At 38.2% G+C, this 24,467-nt stretch overlaps 2 protein-coding genes across 8 annotated transcripts in view; one reads left to right on the top strand and one right to left on the bottom strand.

Annotated features, from left to right (window-relative positions):
- The window catches only part of LOC148941748 (uncharacterized), a 285,992-nt gene that overhangs the window by 106,516 nt on the left and 155,009 nt on the right, over nucleotides 1-24,467 (bottom strand). The window lies entirely within an intron of this gene.
- Nucleotides 1-24,467, top strand: part of LOC148941749 (sal-like protein 1) — a 54,744-nt gene that overhangs the window by 20,150 nt on the left and 10,127 nt on the right. For 3 of the 4 annotated variants that reach the window (XM_089104061.1, XM_089104060.1, XM_089104059.1), the window contains one exon: nucleotides 163-333. In XM_089104061.1, coding sequence (XP_088960187.1) covers nucleotides 249-333 — 85 coding nt within the window. In that variant the 5' untranslated portion in view covers nucleotides 163-248. Of the gene's footprint in view, nucleotides 1-162; nucleotides 334-7,607; nucleotides 7,741-24,467 lie in introns of those variants that run through there. The other variant, XM_089104062.1, reaches the window with a different exon arrangement.

Genomic DNA, 24,467 nt, shown 5'->3' with positions numbered 1-24,467 from the left:
CCTTGATCTTCTTCGCTATTGAAAGTATTTTATGCTTTTAACCTGTTTTTTTTCTTCTAAATAAGCTCTTATAAATTTGATTTAATCGATTTAATTTTTTTTTAAATTGTGATACATTTTTGTCAAAATTGTTTCATATCCCTCTTAATTTTATGTTTTTAGAAGTTGATGGTGCTTTGTCAAGTGACATTAAGAAGCATGCTGACAGTTCAGACCCTTTTTTGTTTCCCAAACTTGAAGATGGCCCGATGAGCACTTTTCCCAGCATTTTGGTACAATTTAAGCCTGAACCTGACTCTCAAGAATTGGGCTCCACATCTATTACTGATCGAGGTAAAACATTTTAGAGTTGGACACTACTCACAGTAGCCTACAGCCTGATTAGCATATTCAAAAGCTTGGTGCTTCCAAATTTGCATATTTTTAAAGGAAAAAAAAGGAGAAAAACAGGCAAAAATATTTCCGTCATTTGACACTTGAAGTTAAGGGATAAGGGAGACTGGGAATTTCTGCTGCAAATACAGCCCCATTATTAGCCCTGGTAGATTCTTACTATTCAAAATCAACCATGGTTGTGTCTAGGGCAAAGAGAACACAAGGTTTGAAACCTCCCAAAATTTTTCTTGGATTCGTAAAATGGTCTTAAAATGCAGGTAAAAAACAATCTTAACTACCCCACCCCCAAAAAGTTATTTTAGTAGCTCTTCTCGACGGAAATAATTTTGGTATCCCCCCTCCTAACAGAAGTCCTGAATATGCACTAGTATGAAACCATTTGTTTAGTTCCCCAAAATTAAGGAAAATGGTTATACTTTATATAATACCCCCAATGGAAAATAAGGCTTTCCAAATTTGAGAATTTTATTTGAGTTTTATTTTATTACTTTCCGTAGGGAGAAGGAATTTTGGTACTTATGTATTATACGCCACTCACTTTAGTTTACGCTGTATAAAACTCGAGAACAAACCGGTTTCTTCATTAGTTTCTTTCTGCTTAGCGTGAGACATGACAAAGACAACTGACAGAATAGATGGGAAATATATAATTTGAGCTATATGTTTACACAGAGGGGGGGGGGATAATGTATTAGGGGGGGACAGTTTGGAGTCAGAAAACAATTCCTAACATATGTTGCACGCCGACCCGCTATACTTCAACCCCCCCCCGCCCCCCTAATGTGAAAATATATATCCGAAATTTGTTAGTAAAGTAACGAAAAAACCGGTTTGTTCTCTAGTTTTACACATTGTAAACTTGAGTAAGTAGCGTATAATATACAAGTGCCGAAATTTTTCCTGGAGAGATAGCCGGATTTAAACCCGATAAGAAATTAAATTTAAAAAAAGAAGTTTTTTCAACTGAAAGTAATGAGCAACATCAAATCTAAAACAAACAGAAATTATTACTTTTATGAAAGGAGTTGTCCCTTCCACAAGACCTTGCTCTTTATGCTAAAGTTTTGACTTTTTTGTCCTAATTCCTTAAGAACGATTCCTGAAACACAATGAGAACAATAAGCTTTATTTTAAATTCTATAAAAAAACTTTAGTGTATAGAAAATGTATATCAAACTGACAATACGTTTCATTTATTTTTACGTTTCATTGGGTTTCATTTATTTATTAATGGTGATTTGTGGTAGTTTTACACTTGGAAGATAAGAAACACAAACTCGTTGTGATTCTTGAGATTTTGCAGTTGCACCCTTTTGCTATCCTGGATGCGCATAGTGTCTTCTGATATAATTCAACATCCTCATCCAACTTTCAGGAAAATATTGAAATATAACATTTTTAATTAATTACTTAAGGAGCTTAATTGTCTGCAAAAGTCCGTCAAGTTTAGTTTTGAACAACCAATTTGTTCATCCAGTTCCAGTTATATATTATCTGATATCTACATTATGTTTTGTTCACTAAATAAAACTAGGGCGTTATTGCGATAATGTTGTTTTCCTTAGTCACAAAAGAATGATTACAACACTAAGATTTCTTTTAATAGCTGTTTTTTTCAGCATGTTTGGTCATATTCCCAGCGTATCCTCTTTTCAAGCATGGAGATTAACTCATATCCTTATTTGTAAACAGAACAACAGTTTTACTTCATTTCAATTGACTTGGTGTTATTTGCTAAGCTAAAAAAACTGTCAAACAGATCTTGTAGTTTTAAGTCTAGATATTCTGAATGGCTACTAATATCAGTTCAAGTATCAGTCTCCTATGTCAGGCTGCAATATCAGGCTGCTATGTTTTCTTCACGTTGTGCGAAAGTTTCGAAATTGGGGTGAAAATACAATATCTGAAGCTTCTTTTGGTGTTTAGCTTTGAATTTCATTTTGTAACAATTAAAACTTTTTGGTGCCATATGTTTTAGCTTAATTTTGATGATTGTCTGCTTATATTTTTTTTCATTTTTTTTTTTTAATTTGACGCCCGCTACTGCCTAATATTGCAGAAGTTCATATGCAAGCCTTTTCAATAGAAATGGATCTGCGGTTTTTTTCCTGAGTTTTTAAGATACTTTTGGTGTGTAAATTCCTCTTTTTCCCGTTCCTTAGCCCTTTTTTCACGAAACTAAAAAAAAAGAACTCAAATAAAATTCTCAAATTTGGAGAACTTATTTTCCACCAGGGGGGGGGGATATTTCCTGTGGTGGTTGTTTTCTATGGGGTATTTTTGGGAGGATGGTTATTTTCCGCGGGGGGGGGGGGGATAAACGCCTAGAAGCCTTCCTTAGTTAGCTTTTGTATTTGTAGCTCTGCTATAGCAGAAGGGGATATTTTCCCTTACTCAAATGAGCAAAACCTAGATTAGTTTATAAGGCTTCGATCTAATTTGGGGTTCCATTGCAACTGAACCACCGTGTACCTGAACCCCAAGCAACTGAACCACCGTAACTGAACCACCGTGCAACTTAACCGTCGTTTAACTGAACCCCCTTTAACACCTCGTGTAACTCAACCCTATTTAACTAAACCTCCGTGTAACTGAACCCCCGTGCAACTGAACCACCGTACAACTGAACCACCGTGCAACTGAACCACCGTGCAACTGAACCACCGTGCAACTGAACCACCGTGCAACTGAACCCTCGTGCAACTCAACCACCGTACTTACATTGGGTAAAACACAAGTTAGAATTTTTACATGTTCAACCTTGTTGAAATTGTTTTCTTTTTGAATTCGTCTAAAAGCTCCTTAAAAGTTCACTTCAATACTCATAGCGTCATTAGTTACAGCAATCGTAGTAGTAGTTTAGTAGCATATACATGGTGCCTTCTGGCTGGTTTGAAATCCCCCACAACTTCTCCTGAAAGGTCTAACTTATTAATGGGAGCTGTTCTAAACATATTGCTGTGAAACCCTTTTGAGAATGTGCATAATCATAGTCAATTTAATTCAGTTCAATATCCGCCGAAACATTTCTTGAAAGCTTCACCTTAAAACCCTTAGCTTGCGTAGTAGTATGATATTGCCTAATATTTTTAGAATACTGAAAAGCTGAGTTCAGTGGTTCAGGTGCACGATGGTTCAGTTACGCGTTGGTTCAGTTGCACGGTCCTTCAAAGAGTTTTAAGACCCTTAAAAGAGTTTTAAGTACCCTTAAAAGAGTCGGGTCTTAAACCCTCAAAAGAGTTTTAAGACCCTTAAAAGAGTTATAAGTACCCTTAAAAGATTCGGGTCTAAAACCCTCAAAAGAATTTTAAGACCCTTAAAAGAGTTCTAAGTTCCCTTAAAAGAGTTTTAAGACCAGTAAAAGTTTTTAGTGCCCTTAAAGGAGTAGGGTCTAAAACCAGAAAAAGAGTTTTAAGTACCCTTAAAAGAGTCGGGTTTAAAACCCTTAAAAGAGTTTTAAGACCATAAAAAGAGTTTTTAGTACCCTTAAAAGAGTAGGGTCCAAAACCCGTAAAAGAGTTTTAAGCCCCTTAAAAGAGTTTTAAGTACCCTTAAAAGAGTCGGGTCTAAAACCCTTAAAAGAGTTTTAAGTACCCTGAAAAGAATCGGGTCTAAAACCCTTAAAAGAGTTTTAAATACCCTTGAAATAGTCGGATTTAAAACCCCTAAATGAGTTTTAAGTACCCTTAAAAGAGTCGGGTCTAAAACCCGTAAAAGAGTTTTAAGACCCTTAAAAATTTTAGTACCCTTAAAAGAGTCGGGTCTAAAACCCTTAAAAGAGTTTTAAGACCATTAAAAGAGTTTTAAGTACCCTTAAAAGAGTAGGGTCTAAAACCCGTAAAAGAGTTTTAAGACCCTTAAAATAGTTTTAAGTACCCTTAAAAGAGTCGGGTCTAAAACCTTTTAAAGAGTTTTTAGTACCCTTAAAAGAGTCGGGTCCAAAACCCTTAAAAGAGTTTTAAGTACCCTTCAAAGAGTCGGGTTTAAAACCCTTAAAAAAATTTTAGGTACCCTTAAAAGAGTCGGGTCTAAAACCTTTAAAAGAGTTTTAACTACCCTTAAAAGAGTCGGGTCAAAAACCCGTAAAAGAGTTTTAAGCCCCATAAAAGAGTTTTAAGTACCCTTGAAAGAGACGGGTCTAAAACCCTTAAAAGAGTTTTAACTACCCTTAAAAGAATTGGGTCTAAAACCCTTAAAAGAGTTTTAAGTACCCGTAAAAGAGTCGGGTCTAAAACCCTTAAAATAGTTTTAGTACCCTTAAAAGAGTCGGGTCTAAAACCCTTAAAAGTTTTAAATACCCTTGAAATAGTTGGATTTAAAACCCCTAAATGAGTTTTAAGTACCCTTAACAGAGTCGGGTCTAAAACCCGTAAAAGAGTATTAAGACCCTTAAAAAATTTTAGTACCCTTAAAAGAGTCGGGTCTAAAAACCTTAATATAGGTTTAAGACCATTAAAATAGTTGTAAGTAACCGGAAAAGACTCGTGTCTAAAACCAGTAACAGAGTTTCAATACCCTCTAAAGAGTTTAAAGTACCCTTAAAAGAGTCGGGTCTAAAACTATTTAAAGAGTTTTTAGTACCCTTAAAAGAGTCAGGTTTAAAACCCGTAAAAGAGTTTTTAGTACCCTTAAAAGAGTCGGGTTTAAAACCCTTAAAAGAGTTTTAGGTACCCTTAAAAGAGTCGGTTCCAAAACCCGTAAAACAGTTTTAAGACCCTTAAAAGAGTTTTAAGTACCCTTAAAAGAGTCGGGTCTAAAACCTTTAAAAGAGTTTTAACTACCCTTAAAAGAGTCGGGTCCAAAACTCGTAAAAGAGTTTTAAGACCCATAAAAAAGTTTTAAGTACCCTGAAAAGAGTCAGGTCTAAAACCCTTAAAAGAGTTTTAAGTACTCTTAAAAGAGTTGGGTCTCAAACCCTTAAAAGAGTTTTAAGGCCGTTAAAAGTTTCAAGTACCCTTAAAAGAGTTGCGTCTAAAACCCATAAGAGTGTTAAGTACCCTGAAAAGAGCCTGGTCTAAAACCCTTAAAAGAATTTCAAGTACCCTTAAAAGAGACAGGTTTTAAACTTACTCTCCACCATTGCTGATACACGAGCATAATTTCATGGTTTATCAATACATAATAAAACAGAACAAAGAGCAACAAGATCATAACTGTGCTTATTGGACACGCAAATACCTAAAGTAAAATTATGACAGATTAGTCTAAGTAAAAACTGGAATTTTTATGAAAATTGCAAAAAAAATTAATTAAAATCGATGCTTTAAGCGAAACTTGTAAAAAAAAGCACAGTTAAAATGGTTACAAATCATGGTTTCTTTTTTATTATTCTTACCATTTTTTTTTCTTTTTGTTTTTCACAAGTTTCTCAAAACTATTGAATGCGTAATCTGCATATTTTGTATCAATAACCTTTATCTTTTTATGTTTCTTTATCTTCTGACTTAAAATGGGAGCGGGAAAACTGGCAAAATACTAAAATAATGGCAGTCGATATGCCAGTCTAGATAGGCCTCCGGAATGCATTAAAGTCTGTGGATCCAACGTTGAAGTTCTTGCCAACTTTAGTCAATCTTAGCTCCGTGATTTAGAATGATGGGTCCGTGGACATGGAACTGGGCAGCCGAATCGCGAAAGCTACTTCTGTCTTAGGAGGACTCAGTGCCATTTGAAGATCGCTTCGAATATTTGCATATATCATTTATACGTGAGCTCAGTCGTGCTGTACGTGTCTGAGACATTACCCTTCAAATCCACCATCTTGAGCACGATAAACACCTGCCAGATGAAACAATTCTCTTGAACCAAGGGGCTACGATTGGATGAATTTGTGAGCAATGAAAGGCTCCTCACCCTTTCTTGCCAAGTTCTATTTTCAACTCAAATGTCCAAGCGAACTCTCTGGTGGTTTGGGCTTCTTCCTCGGACGCCACTGACTGCTTCTGCTAGAATCATATATGACTTTGATTGCATATCCCATGGTTGGTCGCGCCTGAATGACAGACCTCGGACCAGGTTAAATGACAGCCTGCAGAAGTTTCTTAACTTGGCCGACTCTGTTGCTAACAAGACCTCCTCTCATAGCCTTAGATTCGTCCACCTCGAGGAGCAAAGTTGCTACGCTATACACCGCATATCATACGGAAGGAGCCTTAAGCAAAGTCATTGCACCATTCACCTACAGTGGAGGTTGTTACGCAGTCTAACAGTTCGAGGTAAGGAACTATAGGTAAAAAGGGACGCTACTCAATTGTGACAGAAACTCTAGAAGCGAAATTTTGACGCCAATAGACACATCAAAAGAATTAGCTTATTATGTGGATTCCAAATATTTAACATTAATTAAGTTTAGTGTTACCCATCAAAAGCTATAGAAAATTTGCCGGATTTTTCAAAAAAGGGGGGGAGAGGTTAACACCCTTTAGAAGTCAACAAATCTTAATACAAATCACCCCCCGGAGCTTAATTTGCCATGGGGCAAGGGGGAGGGTGTAATTGCCGTTCCAGGCCCTAGTTTGCCCCCCCCCCTGCTGAAATTTAGTTTCTTAAAAAAAAAATTTAACTAAGATAAGCCTGCAAAATTCAAATAAAAAGGTCAGTTGTTTTCAGTATTTTTTTTTTTTTAGATATCTGGTAATATCTGGCTCATTTTTCCTTTTTAGTTGTCATTTTAACTTGATTTGTTAAAATTGGCTTCACATTTCTCCCTGGGAAATGTTTTGACAAAAGAAATAACTTTTGCCTTCCTAACAAAAAAAAGAAGAATTTTTTTTTCTTTCCAAATTTCTTTGGTGGAGTATATCAGTTCCTTTTCTTAGATCATTTGCAAATACTTTGACTTGTTTTGTTTTTTTAAACCATCTGAACAGCAACATTTAGTTTCTTCATGAATATACTTATCACAGTTTGCACAAGGAAAGGCGTGAAACCTTGGTATTTTTTTTTTAAACTTATTTGGGGTAGTTTATTTTACAACAGTCCTGGGTGTTTACCTTGACACTTGGCTCCCATGGGTAGAGAATGAGATATTTTTGATGTTTCAAGAAGACCGGCAGTTCAAACAGAACCCCTCACCATATTGCCACTTGGAATGAAACCAATGTTGAAACCGACTGCACTAAAACCTGCAACCAAAAGCAAACAGTCAACGTTCCTCACCTGTGTATTTCATATGTTTTGATATAAAGGCAAAATGAAATTCTTTTTTCCAGATTATCTAGCTCTGAACTGGTCAATGCCTGGTTGAAGACTGAAAATATATATCTGAATTTTCTGTTGATTTTGGATTCTTGCAATATGAAATAGTATTTTTATTGAGAAATTTACCGTACCTTAGGACCTAGGTTCAATTAACTATAATGAGCTAAAGGTTTAAAAACTGTTGTGTTAGATGAATTGAATTAATTTTTTGCATTGTTCATTCAACAAGCTCGTTGACTCTTCTAAAGATTATTGTATCTGGATCAGTTAAATCCAAATTTGTATGAGGCTGATTATGCATAATTCCTTGATCTTCTTTGCTATTGGAAGTATTTTATGGTTTTAACCTGTTTTTTCTTCTAAATAAGCTCTTTTAAATTTGATTTAATCGATTTACTTGTTTAAAAAAAAAATTGTGATATCACGAAACATAAATCAATTAGTTTTGTTTCGTTAAAAGTCTTATTCTGGCGCGGAAGATGAAATTTCGAATCGAACTGCCGAATCAAAAGTTTACTCTTTTCATTTACTCCAAATCTGTTGCTGTTTTTGCTGTTAGAATCTTTTTTCTATTTTTAGAGGTTATCTCTACGATGATGCCCCTTGTTCTATGTTCTAAAGAACAAGGTACTCCATTTACATCACTTTGTTTTTTGGAACTACATCCATGCCTGAATTTACTGAATATTCTTTTCGTCAAATGTATATACATTTGTCTCAAAATTGTTTCATATCCCTCTTAATTTTATGTTTTTAGAAGTTGATGATGCTTTGCCAAGTGACATTAAGAAGCATGCTGACAGTTCAGACCTTTTTTGTTTCCCAAAATTGAAGATGGCCCGATGAGCACTTGTCCCAGCATTTTGGTACCATTTAATGTTGCCACTTGGAATGAAACCAATGTTGGAACCGACTGCACTAAACCTTGCAACCAAAAGCAAGCAGTCCAGACTCCTCCCTGTTTATCTCATAGGTTTTGATACCTATGAAATACATAGGTCAATGCCTTGTTGACTGGTCATGCCTCTGAACTGTTCAATGCCTTGTTGAAGACTGAAAATGTATATCTGAATTTTCTGTGGATTTTGGATTCTTGCAATATGAAATAGCATTTTTATTGAAAAATCTTCCGTTCCTTAGGATCTAGGTTCAGTTAACTATAATGAGCTTAAGGTTTAAAAACTTGTGTGAGATGAATTGAATTCATTTTTTGCACTTTTTATGCAACTAGCTCGTTGACTTCTAAAGATTATTGTTTCTTGATCTGTTAAATTCAAATTTGTATGAGGCTGATTATGCAAAATTCTTTGATCTTCTTCGCCATTGAAAGTATTTATGGTTTTAACCTGCTTTTCTAAATAAGCTCTTATAAATTCGATTTAATCGATTTACTTCTTTTTTTTCAAAAACTGTGATATCACGAAACATAAATCAATCAGTTTTGTTTCGTTAAAAGTCTTATTCTGGCGCGGAAGATGAAAGTTCACTGCTACCGAATTGAAAGTTTATTCTTTAAGGAAAAGTCTGAGTAGAGGAGGGGGTACCAGCACAAACAGGACCACGTGGTTTATGGTCCATATATGGGCATAGAGTCATTAGGGAGAACACGTGGTTAATAGGGTCAATGACCTCTTTTTCCAAGGTCGATTTATTTGATGTTTCTATGTGTAATAACTCCGGAACGAAGGTTGCACATGCGCATTGAATTCTAAGGGGAACAATGTTATTGATCTAGGACTCGAGGGGGAAGTGAATTTCTGAGAAATTGATTGCGTAATCGATCGCGAATGTCATGGTGTCCAGAAATAGTATTTGTTGTTGTTGTAAGTGCACGCTCTCAGCGAATGTTATGATCCAGAAATAGTATTTGTTGTTGTTTTGGTCATGTACATGCTCGAGGCGAATGTCATGGTGTCTAGAAATAGTATTTGTTGTTGTTGCTCTCGAGCCAAAATGTTATGACTTTCCCGGAAACAGTTAGATCACGTGTTTCCTTCTCAGCCAATCAGCGAGCCGGATACATCCTCCTCAGCCAATCAGAGGCCTGCTTACATATTAGCGGCGATGGGACTATAAAGAACGGTTTTTTGTTATATTTTTATTAGTCTGTGAATAGAATTCAAAGGAGTGAGAACAGTTTTTACTTTACTCATTTGGATATATATTTGTGTTGATGACAATGAGTGGAATGTTTACACTATTAGAAGTGAATAGTGGAGTTGATGATAATAGTACAAGAGCACCAAACATTGCGGTGGAAATCACGAAAGGATCGCGGCTTTTTCTGGAATGGGATGCAGTATATGCAATATATGTAATATCCTTGAGCAAATTTAAAATGGAGGATCAATTATGTTTCGCTGCAAAAGTTGATATAGCACATGTGAATAGACTTCAATGTCCTTTAAGTGCATTGGTGAAACATATCGAAGACAATACACTTTATCGCTAGTTGTACATGCTTTTCTGGTTAGAGCTAACGAATCAGGGTCAGTCTAGAGTCAGCAGTCGGAGTGAAAGGATTGAAAAATGAATAAATTTGAGAAAGAAATACTTATATCAAATCTAGCGTATATGGAAAAACATTTGGTTTTGGATGATGATTTTCTCGGGTTATCTCTTAAACGCAGGATATTCTCTTGTCAGGGAACAATTGACAATATAATGAGGAGGGATTCACCCCCATTGGACTATTGTATGAAAATTTTAAAATGTGATTCAAATGCTTATAGTCAATTTATTGATATATTAATTGAAACAAAGCAGAATCATATTGTGGATATACTTTCGGAAACATTGCCAAATGGATTCAATGTAGATGGCTCCCCCATCATTCGAAAGAGGTAACGTCGCAGAGCTACTCCTTTCTCCCCCCATTCCCTCTCGTTGAATTTATCGAACGAAGACGATCAGTTTTGTTTTAGCTGTGAGAGAGTTGACATTGGAAACCAAAAAATTTTCTATATATGTCAATTATGCATGTACGCTCTGGTCAGTTGGACTCAGTGTGAGACATTCGTAATTATAGACGGCGATAATGAAAGTTTCAAATTTTGTCATAATGGCAAATTACATGTAAGTTTTTGAGTATAAATTAAAGTTTATAGTACCCTTTTTGAGGAAATTCGTGATTCACACCCTAGATGGCACCTGTGCTCCAATTGTCACTATGATAAATGTGATCAGTGTGAGAATACTTACCCCGCTATGATTGGAAAGAATCCTAAACGTGATTTTAGTTTATTTCTACGAGATTGGTATCGTCGTGGATTTAAATTATTCTGCGAAGAGAAATCTGGTCTACGATTCAACTGCTGGGGTAACAATACAATTTGGTTTCTACGTCATCGTTGTGACGACACCGCCTACTATGACTATAAACCAAGTGATTTTTATTTGGCTGTGATCGAATGTGATTCACCACTTGAAAACACTATTTGTGATATTGCTTCAAATAGACAGATTGAAACTCGTGAATTTCATAATAAGAATGCAAATAGTATCATTGACTATACAAAGAGATATGACAAGAGTGAAGTTACATTGTACTGTAGAAAATGTGACCCTGACTTTGCAGTCAATCAAGATCAATATACATACAGTGAATCCAAATGATTTATCGGCATTAGTGGTTCACGACAGTTGCCTATACATCGAAGATGAAGAAATCTAAAGTGAAGATTGAAAGACATTGTTGTATATATACAGTGGCAACCCTGGTGAAACAAATAAGGAAAATATATTTTGTCATTTCACTAGTTTTGAATAGGATTTTGGTATTTTTTTGGGATAATTTTGAAACTAGTTTTATAATTGTGATTTTCCAAGTAAGTGCATACTTTTTTTCCAGTTAAGAAGAGCCATTTTTTAGGAATCCGGTGTGTTTATTGGATGCGCACGCGCTGATTGCGTGATTTTTGGCCGCGCAGCGTTGCCATTCGTGTTTGTGTGTTTGGTTTTCGGGCGCGAAAAAAAGGTCAAAATCGGCGTTTGTATATGTGTTTGTTTCTTCTTAATAAGTGAAGTCCTGTGGACTGATTGGATCGCTTGGGACCAAGCAGAAGAGGGGTGAGAACCTGCCGGAAGCGCCGTATTGGTACCTGCCGGTTAATTAGCCTTAAATTGCAGGGAACAGGTGAGCAGGTCTCGACGCTTCCCTTGCTCCCGGTGATCGACGTACGCCCCGAGCATTCATTCCTGCCCACCGACTGCGATTTTTGGACGCTCTGCTGTTTCATTCCGCGGGTGAAATGGGGACTGATTCGAGAGAGATAAAAATGATCTATAATCCTGTCCTGAACTTTGTTTATCGTGCGAATAAGGCGGGAAACGCAAGTGTAGATATTATCTCGAAAGCGACACAATATTATAAGCCTGATATACTGTTGAAAGCCAAGGAAATTATCTGGCCGATGGCTGGAAAGACTACTCGTATGTCAGAGCGTGTCAAGGCGCTTGATATTGTGACTGATCTGATCGGAGCTGTTCGGCAGTGTGACGAAAAGAAAATAGCTCTTCCTAAGTTTGTCATATATGAACCTGATGAAGTGCCGATAATTCCTGGTGAGGTTACTGCTACTCTCACCAGGAAACTGAACGAAGTCTGCAGTAGTGTTGAAGACCTTAAACAACATATAACCACTCTAAAGTCTCAGCCTAGCTTTGTGCCTCAGGTCCCCAGTGTCACTTCTCAGCCGAAACCTACGTACTCGGTTATCTTGAAACAACCAGCGAAAGGTCTTGTAAAGCCGGATGACCGCAAAGGCTATATTGAGAGCCTCGCGGATGCCGCTTGTTGTTCTCATATTATGGACCTGAAACCTCTTCAGAAAGAGTGGCGGATTGTCCTTGACGATAAGGACGCCGCGATTACACTTGCTAATGCAGTTAAGGATGCTAAATTGAAGTCGCCTTCATGCTTTGGTATTATACGTCATATCCCAGATGATATCGAGGACATTGATCTATGTGGTTTGATTCAGAACTGTGTTAAAGCAGAAAGGATACGAAAAACTCGATCGTTCAAGCTGCTTTTCGACAGTAAGATGCACTTACTCAAAGCAATGGAAAACCCTGTGACCTTTGGCTATGAGAAACACCGAATTCAGGAGTATAAATTCCTGCCCATGCGTTGCTATAACTGTCAACAGTTTGGACATGCAGCTCAAACGTGCAAAAATGATACCAAGTGCTCTCGCTGTGCCGCTTGTCATAAAAATTCGAAAGAGGACCCTTGCAATAATGATGTGAAATGCGCACTATGCAGTTCTGCGGACCATCCTTGCTTTAGTATCAAATGCCCAGTAGCAATGAAAATCATGGCTAGTAAATGATTGCTCCCCAGCTAAAGGTTTGCTCGTGGAACATTAACGGAAATGTTATTGAAAAGCTACCGTTTCTCGAAAGTGCGCTACGTTGCAACGATGTGCTCTGTTTGCAGGAGCACTTCCTGTCGACATCCTCGGTTTCTCTTCTGAAGTTCAGTGACAATATTCAAGTATTTTCGGTGCCTGCTGTGGCTTCGGGTCGAGGAAGACCATCAGGTGGCGTTGCCATACTCGTTAATTCTCACCTGTCTGTCCAGCTGTTTAGTCAAAATGAATGTTTTGTGGCTGTAAAAATCGGTGAAGCTTACGTATTCTCTGTTTATCTCCCAACCGATTACCGCGACATTGCTTCAGAGGAGAGATTCAGTGTTGCATGCTCCCAACTGGTGCGTTCCGTTCAGGACTGTCATGATAAGCATGGGCAGGTGATTGTTGTGGGAGATTTCAACTGTGACTTAAACGATAGTAATAGCGCAAGGTCTCAAATCCTGTTGCCCGCTCTTGCCGACATGCACCCCGTACCAAATGACTGCTGTTTCACATATGTGCACAATTCAGGCTCAACAAGCTCTTTGGATTTCTTCGTCTGCTCGAACAGTGTGAAATCACTTAGTGTTAGCCGTGTCGATACTGGCTTATCGGTATCCGATCATTTCCCTATAACCTGCTCATTTGAAATTGCTATGCCTGAAATCAGCTACCCAAGGAAAAGGAAGTGGTATTTTAAATCTGAATGGAATAAAGTCAACCCTAGTGCATATTCTAGTGTTCTTGATAGCGTGTTGGCGAAAATCAAGATACCGGTCCAGTTACTACAGCAGAACGCTAAAATATCAGTCAGTGAAAAGCAGATTCTTCTAAACATATATTGCTCTGAGCTTACCCATGCGATGCGGTGTGCCGAAACAGCTGCTGTACCCAAACGCAAAGTGCGCGTGGGGTCTGAAGTTCCTAAGTGGTCTCTTAATCCAGAGCTGGCTCACGCGTGCGAGTCTTCCAAATTTTGGTACCGTCTGTGGAATAGCTGTGGTAGACCCCGTTCTGGCGCTGTGAATGATGTAAGACTCTACACCAAGCGTCAGTTTTCTAAAATTCTTACTAAACACAAAAGAGCTGTGATTGATGGATATAGTGAAAGATTGTCAGGAAATCCCAATGAAATATGGAAGTTCATTTCAAAGAAGAAAGGTGATTGCGAGTCAAGTGATCAAAAGATACCATCAGAGCAAGAATGGGTTAATTATTATACTAGTGAATTTTCACCCCCAGATACCGTTTTGGAAGAAGATTTCTCTACGCAGCTTGTTGCGACTCTGGGTGATTGTGATTCGGGTCCCAGTTTCACGGTTAGTCTGGAAAAAATTAAACAGAGCATTCTAAAACTGAAAAAGAAATTGTCATGTGGAATCGATCAGTTATGCGGTATGCACCTCGTGCACGGAAGTATAAATCTGTTGCACCACTTGGGTCTACTATTCCAAACTATATTCAACTGTGGGTTAGTCCCCGATGTGTTCTGTGCTGGTGTTGTAACCCCGGTGGTTAAGAAAGGAAAGGATAAAAGTAAATGCAGTTCATATCGGCCAATCACGGTTTCCTCGGTAATGTGTAAATTGCTAGAGCTGATAGTTATTGATGAGATAACAGAAGTCTGTTCGACACCAGAAAATCAGTTCGGTTTTAAAAATGGTTACAGTCGTGAACATGTACATAGAGTTATTGCTAATGTTTTAGTTGATGTTGAAGAGAAAGACGATATTCTTATTATGGCCGGTCACGACGTTTCGCGTGCGTTTGACTCGGGAATTCATCCTCAGCTTTTAATCAGCGCTAAGGATCGTGGTCTTGATCGCTCAATTTTACGTGTTTACAGGAATATGTACAGCAAACTGTATGCTGTTATTAAAGTGCCGACACGAGATGGTTTTGCAATTTCGAAGTGTGTAATACGTGTATGGAAAGGTATTAGGCAGGGGGGTGTATCTTCACCCCCACTATATAATAACAGTGTCCTGGAGGCCCAGAAGAAAGTTCGCACGACATTTATCTACCGAGGCCTTGATATGTCGCTTCTGAACTACGCTGACGATATATTGAATCTCAGCAGGACTGTCTCGGGTATAGAGGAAAATTTTGATATTTTATGTATTGAGTATAGGAAAATCGGATTGAAGTTTAATGCTGAGAAGAGTGAGGTTGTCGCATTTGGTAAATCGCGTAACCGGCCCTCCCCGAATAATGTTTGTCTAGATGGTCATCCGATACCTCTATCGCCAAGTATCAGTTACCTTGGACTTCCGATTGGGAGTGATCTGAGGCATACCCGATCGCTTTTGCTAGAATTTGTTGGTTCGAAGCTTCGTAAGACATATGGTATGCTTGTTCCCTGTAAAGCTCGATACAAAAGAAGTATATTATCAAAAATTTACAATGCATTTGCTATGCCCCTTTTGCTTGCTTTTTCACCCTTTTGGAGTATATTAACTATCTCGGATAAGAAGACGCTACGAACGTTGTTTTTTTCGGTATGCCAAGTTCCTCCTTGGCATACCTCTTTGGGCCAGAAACCGGTGCCTGGTTTCTGTATATGGGGTCACAGATCCTCTTAAAGCAATCGCGGAACGGAGACTGCGATTTGAGAAGTCGCTGGATCCGACGAATACCTTGTTTAGTGCCTTTATGTAATTTGTTACCGTCTAAAGTTTTACTCCGAGTTTACATCATGTGTGTAGTTCGGGAAATAAATTTATTGATTGATTGATTGATTGATAATTGCCCCTATTTGTATTTGTATTTTTTTTTTTTTTTTTTTTTTTTTTTTGTGTTTTTGTTTGTTTTTTTTTTTTTTTTTTTTTTAATAATTTTTTTTTTTTTTTTTTTTTTTTTTTTTCCATTTTCTTTCTTTATACTCCATCAGTGTTGTATTTTACATTTATGATGGGAAATAAATTTATGTATGTATGTATATATATGCATTTTATTAATAAACAAATTCACAAACATTTTTTAAGCACTTTACTCTTAGGGCACTGAAATCAATACTATATAGGTCTGAGAGGATATTTTCCACTAGAAAGTCTTTCAGACGGGGATTGTCTACATAAATGTGGAGAAACTGCTTGTAAGTATAGCCACGACATCGGGACACAAAATATAGTAGTGCATGGAAGCCGCAGCTTTTAGCCGTTAGATCCTGTACCCTCTTCTGATTTTGAATAATAGTTTTGCCTCTGCTCTCAATATAGTTGCTGATGTGAAGTGTGTAGAATGTATAGGGTAGACCAAGAGGATCAAAAAACTCAATCGTCTTCATTGTTTGAAAGATGCACAACCAATAACCCGTCAGCACAGTCGATGGACTGCTATTAACAATAATAAAGGTAGTGTTGACACGTTGAATTTTTCCAAGAAAATCCGAGGGTAGACAATAGGATTTGTACTGGAACATGTAGGGGTCCATATTAAATACATTGATTATTTGACTGGTGTTCATGGCGCCAAGTCTAGTAGAACACTGCCTTCGGGAGTGATTTCCCAATAGGTTTCATATTGATTTAGTAAGATTAGGGCAATACTCTCAGCCAATGGGTCAGCAAATGTACACTCTAAACGTACACTCCCCGTTCGAACTATACTCATATCCTGTGTACCAGAAAAATCCAGTACAATGATACCATGTGTTTTAGCAAACATATCTTCGGTTATACCATTTTCAAATAGTTGAGAGTCATGATCTAGGGTTTGCATGGTCAACTCGTACAATGTTATATAGGATTTATCAAAAGATAGATTGTAGAGTGGGATGCCGTTTACTTTGCACACAAGAGATGAAAGTCCAAACATCTCGAATTTATGTGGAAATTCAGTCCATGATCCTATTGCACTGGCGCTTTTTACAAATGTCAAAGCCAATTTCGAGGGAATTTCACCATTGATAAAGGATGAGTCGGTGAAGGGGCGTGAGCCCATTGCAATATCACGTTGATTGGTGATTGTATGAGGAACAAGTAGTTTAATATTGTTGCTATTGGCTCTCAGTTTTTCCACGGCCAAAGCAACAGAACTCATAACCTGCTGTTTGCGTACATGAAGTATTGCTGAGGTGAGGGAGAGACTCACATCAGGATTGGCAGCAAGTTCTTTTCTCAATATGAAATTGGAGGATGCAAGCGTCAATTTTATATCCACTTTAATATTGGGCGGCAGCCATTGGGGTATATTAAATATTTCATGATATATTTTTCCGACTAGATGTAATTCACTAGTTGTAGCATTTTTAAGTGCATCTGTAGTATCAGTATTAGTAATATATTCATATCCATTGGAGGCGCCTCTCAATTCCTCGTATGACTTGGGTGTCATCAGCATGAATTGCATATAGCTTGTGTAATTTGAGAGAGGGTTACTTGTGCTCACCAGCGTACCGTTGATGTAGACACTAATTTGACGAAATAAATTATGTAATATACAATTTTCATAGGATATCCCATCGGCCCGAATCGGCATTGTATTATCGGATTTCCGGACTTTCATTTGCAAATCTATAGATGTTGAATACATGTCCATAAAGTAGTCTTCATTGGAATAAATTTGAAAGTGGATATTACCGGAGAGGGGTTGTTGTGGATAAATTTTTTCATAGTATCCATGATTGACACTCACATCAACATTTTCAGAATTGAATAGATTCAATGAGGCGGTGATTGAAGGTTGAGAATCCTTATGCGGTAGGTAGGACATTATAGGATAAGAAATCTAGTTTTGATCTAACAATTCTATTCTTCCTGGGGCTTCTGTTTACACTACGTGTCGGCTTTTTCCTTCTTTTCTTTGATAAAAGGGGTGTCTTACGTTTCCGTCCTGAGCGGAGACTGATCAGTGATGCATTGTTTCTTGACCTTTTTAAACCTTTACCATTCTGTTTTAATCTCTCGCCAAGGGTTCGGGCACTGGACCTAAGATTTTCCGAAGCACTTTTTTTAAAATTTTTGCCAGAGCCCCAATCGTATAGTGTAGAGGATGCAGAATCAATCGCCGTCGATACAAGATATTTTCTAGCCAGTGGTAGTGAAGAGCGAAAGAGCTTAGCAAACCAACTGCCAATACTATAGTCAGACATTGACATACGACCTTTGTAATAGTCCATTCCATTGCCCTGTTGTCTTGGGCCAAGAGTATTAACATAGCAGTCAATATCAGGACAAGTGAATACCACTTTTTTATTAGACATCTTGCTGTTGAACGATGGGTCGAAAATGACATGTAATCACAGCCAAACCTTTGGAAAATGCTATTGGATCACCCAATTCGGTTCTTAGTGTTAACTGACAGAGTTCCAAATAGGAAGTGTTTACGGGAATATACTGAAGATGCTTTATATTGTAGTGGTGAATATGTTCTCGATTGGTTTTTCGTTCAAGAACTCGTGGGAGGGGAACATTTGAATTACCAACCCGATATGTTTCCACAAATGAAGCGTAGAGAAATATACAAGTGTCCGTGGAGAAGGCTGGCGGTTAGTCAGCGAAAATGAAATTAGTGTTTCCCGCACTTTTACCATTGATTATCTTGAGCTTAAAACCAAGAACGTCCTTTAGGTTATCATTGAGAATAACCTTTTCATAGGCAATGGGTGAACTATTGTAGATCTTGCCCTCCTCCTTTGAATAGTTAAAATGAAAAGCTCCTGTCTTACAGGCGGAAATTCTTTCATTAATAGTACGACATAAATTATTCATACAGGTGAGTTCCTCGTAGGGTAATTCAACATATGGATAATCCATCCAATTGATTTTTTGAATTTGTTCTTGATCACCTGGTGGTGGCGGCCAATCATAGGGTCTAATTTTTATTTCATATTTACGATCCTTTCTCAGGATGTCATAGGTATTTTTGAAAATACAGTCGACAAGAGCCACTTCATACTTTCCGTTGAATTTGATGGTGGGGGAGAGTTTCGTCCAAAAATCACGTGTTCTATTCAGATCATTGTAGAGAGGATCAGAAACATTGGACATGAAAGTCACATAGAAATCATTGGGCATTGTCAATATCTTCAGCACTGACCCAAGAATCAAAATCTGAGTTGTATCCTAGCCAGCGAACAAGCAACTGTTTCTTGCCATGGCGTGTACGACTCTTTAATATCATTTCAATTTGATAAATTTCACTAGTGTTTCTAACTGTTTGCAGTTCATATTCATAAAAACCGCCGAGAATCTCATCATCTTTGGTGTCTCGCAGTCGATATGTCGTTGGTTCGGTGTCTAGGATTTTGGACACTTTAAAAAGTTCTGTGCACCACAAGTAATTCCCCTTTTCAAAAATATTGGTGGTTCTATTAATTCGAACAGTATCACCAACATTGAATTTCTTCTTCTTTTTCTCTTTTTCACCCTTGGATTATTGCTTTAGAAATGCATCAAATGTATTTTCATTGTAGTGAACATCCGCTGGTGTAGAGTTGGACAGAGATCAATGGGGTTGTTGATTATAAATCAACATGATTTTATCTAAATAACGAATAAAAGCCAATGTATTTTTAAAATTGCAACATCTTGAAATTAATATACGAATCGTTCTTATTAATCGTTCAGCCAATGCAGCGTTTATCGGGCTGTGACTCTGATAAAGTGTTGTATTATATTTCAAAAGAACCTTTTGCACATGGGGATTAACAAATTCACTGCCACGATCCGATTGAATTTTTCTATATGAATCCTGTTCTAGAATACTTTCAATAGCCCGAGCAACTTCAACACCTCTCTTTGATCGTAGTGGAATGGCATAGGCATAGCGACTAAAGACACTGATTGCCACTAGAATATATTTGTAGGGCGCATTGTGACGTCGTTGAAGCGTGTCTAAAGTTAAAAGATCCGTTTGCATTATATCCAGAGGGTAAAAGGCTTTAGTTTGTCGATATTGTTTACTGCGAAGCCTGTGATTTCGATGTAGTGTGTAACTCGCTTCATTTTCTAGATACTCTTTTGCTTTTTTCAATGTGGTGCCGGAGACTTTGGAAAGCGTTTTGGGAGAACTTAAACTTCCCGCTTCGCCAATATTTTCATAGACACCTTTCAAAACTTCATCCATTTTGAGCGTAAACATGTAGTGTAATGACCACTCCCCTTTTGCATACTGGCGGGCGAATCAATTCGTCTTCGCTTTTGACTAGCAGCCACAGGTGTTGTAAAATTATTGCTGCTGCTGATAGTATCTTCAAATATTGAATCTTCTTCTTTTTTAAATGACGGTGTTGGTGGACTATATTCTCTTAGTTTCTTTAGAATTTGCTTATTGCCAATAAGACTTTTGGGAAAGTTTGTTACATACAGAAAGGTGTATAGATGAGCGTCAAAGGATAAGAGTCCTTTACGATTCGTCACCATATCACAAATTAAATCAACTAGATTATAACTTTTTCCCTGAATTATAATTCGTTTCCCTGTGCTATCGACTTGAACTTGATCACCAGTTTCCAACATGAGATAATATAATACTCTTTTACTCTGTTCTCGATAGGTCAATGGCAATATGTTTCCAATTTTCAATACAATTTAATTCAATTCCTTCTCCTTTGATGCTGCTGCAGAATCTTGAGGCGATGTGTCCCGTTGAGAGGGATCGGCAACGGTGGGTCTCTCACGATATGGTTTTTGTTTGTCCACACCTCGCAATGCATCTTGAAGTAAAAGCAGTTTTTTGTCATCGGCAATATTCTCGTCGTTAATGAATTTGCTTAGATTGTCTTCAAAATGCTTTATGGGCGAGAGGACAAGTTCAAATGGTGTCAATTTATAGGGTTTTGCCATCTAGAGAAAAATGTTTACAAGTCCTGCAATTATCGGTAGTAAAAGTGTGAAAAAGATACCGCCCGCCTGAAGGAGCCGTGTTCTTTTAAATTTTTTTAACATTTTTTTAAAAGCCAAGGCGCTTACAGTGGAACCAGGTTGCGTTGTATGTTTTCTAAAACCATCTGGCAGTTGAAAATTGCCCTCAGTTAAATTTAAACAAAGTTCAGATATTAGATTAATGAAATCATTGTCAACCCCATGTTTGAGTATAGCCTTCCTAAGCAGTGGTTTTGAAGTGCTTAAAACGGAAAACAGATGCCGTTGTTCGTGTAGTTTCTTCAGTGTCATAATGGCGACTAATAGTCTTTTCTACTATTCACCGGAAGATATAATGTAATTTCGTTATTGAAAGTGTCGGTGACTACACGTAGGTCCTCGGGCGTGCTCTGATTAATATCCAACAAAATGTAACGGTCGGGCTTGCTAGTCGCCTGTGTGTATGCCGACAATATAATTTTTGGGGCGCGGGGTTATATCTGCTTTTTGAGTTTTTTGCGCGAGCTATAATCCCCCACGACTCGATAGATAATATAGACAGTGCAAGTCAAAGCAAGGGTTCGCATACATTTGCTCTGATGAAACAGATTGTGTAGAACGAGGGTAACGGAAATGTGTTCATGATGGGAGCGAACGGTGAACAGTTGTAGCATTTCCTGTGAGAACTGTTCAATGGATTCAGCCAAATCATCAATAATCAACCACGAGTTAGATTCAATACTATTGAAAACATCAAGTCCTCGTATGAATTGTATTGGCATGGTTGTGGCAATAGCTTTTATTTTATCATAGGACTCCTGCCAAATACTATAGCAATAGTAGATTTTTTTCGGTTTTTCCAAAAACATTTTATCGCAATTTTGAATTATTCTAGCTAAAAGCGTTGTTTTCCCCGACATTGAGGGACCACACAGAAACGATCTGAAGGGTGTTTTAAATTGATACATGCTGCTGCTGACAACAGTCTGACTACAACTAACTGTAAATCGTATGTACTCAATGAATAAGTAGTAATTTTCCCCATGGACCTATCTATTCAAGAACAACAAAAAACAATATTTCATGGCAGCATTTATTTCGACACTGCATGAAAATATTTGTGCAGTCAACATGAACAACGATAAAAATAATAACACAATAACAAAATTTCATGGTCAACATGAAAACTCTATTTGTTCAACATGAACTGCAACGATAACACTTTATAATAAAACACTTTTTGTCCATCAGCAGCACTTTTTGTCTTTAAACACTTTTTGTACAACACCTTTCTATACAATATCTTTGTACAACACTTTTCTATACAACACTTTTTGTACAACAGAAAATACACACACACACTTGGAACAATAGCACAGTTGAACATTATGAATTTAAAGGTGTGTGGGTCCCCCCTCCCCCGGGGGCCGCGGGGCCGACTGCCGGCCGGCCGCGGGCGGGGACCCCCCCCCTGGGTGGCCGCGGGAAGGGACCCCCCCCCCGGGAGCTGCGGTGGAAAAAGAATAGTTGTCGTCACTGCTATGGGTTAGTTGAGGTTGGGTTAGTGGTGGGGTTAGATGAACAGGTTGGGTGGTGGTTAGTCAGGATAGGTTAATTTATCCAGACCAAGTTGATTGCGATAGTCAATGCATTCAACTCGATCTGAAATACGGTAGTGGTCGTGGGGTAGAACACTCACACCATTCTCGAGCACATATACCTTGTCGGATATACACGATATTGCATTCTTTTCCACTCTCACAGCATAATTTCTATACTGTAGGGAGCGAATTGCAAGCACTTGTGCTCTCGGCACTAGGCTACTTTCTACACAGTCTCTGTACACACTCATGTTGAAATTACTCTTTACAAAATGTGTAGGCAGCCCTTTACACGCCTTCTTTTCTTCACCACTATGTGTTTCAACGCAATGGAATTTGGGACCTGGGAACACCCCCCTGGATACCAATTCACTTCCCGTCTCTTATTTTTATTTTAATAGTTGATTGGGGGCTTGACGTTTCACTAACTCGGGGTAGAGTGATGGATTCCAGTTGGTGAAATCCATCCGCGAGCTGATGTGTTCCCCCTTTTGCAAATCACCCAATAAATCCAATTCAGTCCCATTTACCTTTAACAGCAGAGAATCTGTATCACCATAGTAAACTTGAACCTCCCCCTCCCGTGGCCATTGCACCTTGCACACATTGTAAAAGAACGACAACATGAGCTTTTTTGAAATTTCCAGTAATGAACTGCCGCCTGCTATATTCTTGTTCAGTACTACATTTCGCTTTCGCCTGTTTAGAAGAACCATGCCGGCCTCTATGCTCGTGAATGATGTAAAATTGGGGTCGGCAATAATTCGTGCACACTCTAGAGGGTCAGTCACGACGTCACAGCGAGATCTGTTCCGTACGCTTTCACACATTTTGCCAAACGCTGAATTTAGGATGAGCTTATACATTTCCTTCTCCACCTTTGAATTTGCCTTAGAGCGTTTATCGACAAAGGTGTCGATAAACTTTTTCAAGTAGTGTCGCTGATTGAACTGCAGGACCCTATGTATTTTAGTGATTTTTAATACGTTGTTCACCATCCAGTGCAAAAGCACATGGTGAACAACGATATTCTCCTTAGGGTCCAAATCAGCAATCAGTTTCTGTTTAGAGGGAGTCCAATGCATCCACATATCCTCAACCAATGAACGATTGTAGGGGCTCAGAGAGTCCCTGCTCACGGGCCGAGTGATACAGGGAAAGACAAAATCTTTGACTGAGTCGTGAAGCGCCAGCGGAATGTGACCATTAACTTCAAAGAACCATCCTTGTGGCCTGTTGTCCTCGACGGTGGTAATGTCAGGGACCTCACAAGGATTCTCAAGCCATTGATAGTTCCCACATGGCAAAGAGTAGTTGGACATTGCCGAGGGACACAATGAGTTCATGTCCGAGAACACTGCATTTGACTTTGCACCGGTGCTTTGCCCGCTCGGATCGGTTGATAAGATACGGTCCCCATGAAAAACATACCCTCCCCTCATTGAACGCTCTACAAAAAGGTGTTGATCTATGTCGGTGATTAGGCCTATGATCTCCCTGCTAATTTTTTAAATTAAATCCATCACTAAATGGGGTGTAGAAAAATAATAACCAATATCTAACCTGAACTCTGAATAGATCTGGTCTGTGTTCTTACAGACTATATCCAACAGAGTTAGAACATCACTGGCCACGTACAGTCTACAATAATCCCACCCATTTTTACACTCCCCCTTGGACCACACCTTCTTGGCAAACTCATACTCCTCGGCTGTGCATTCACTGTTGGTCAGTGAATTGTAAAAAGTTTCAATTGGAGATAGTTTCACCTCACTTAAGCGTGCGCCAGAACAGTAATTATCATATGCGTAGATAATTGTGCATGTCAATAGGTAATACATTTCACGATCTGAAAAGTTCTTTTTAAGCAAGGAAAAGCTATCAAAACTGTCGATTTTTTTCACTTGACTCAATTGAGTCAATGTCTTGGGGAAAAAACTAAAGGACTCTATAAATCTGATTTTATTACAGCACATATGCCCATTATCCACTACCTGCCATTTCAGTTCGAGAAGCAACAACTTCTCGGCTGATTTGGGAATTATGTCGTAGGTAAATGAACTATTTACCCATGGACAATCTACTCCCCCTCCCTCCCTATGCATACGTAC

The sequence above is a fragment of the Artemia sp. Qi Xiang Cuo genome, chromosome 18 (assembly GCF_049724085.1).
Source record: "Artemia sp. Qi Xiang Cuo chromosome 18, ASM4972408v1, whole genome shotgun sequence".
Taxonomy (NCBI): domain Eukaryota; kingdom Metazoa; phylum Arthropoda; class Branchiopoda; order Anostraca; family Artemiidae; genus Artemia; species Artemia sp. Qi Xiang Cuo.
The sequence above is the reverse complement of the archived record's forward strand: the minus strand, read 5'-3'. Positions and strand labels throughout refer to the sequence as shown.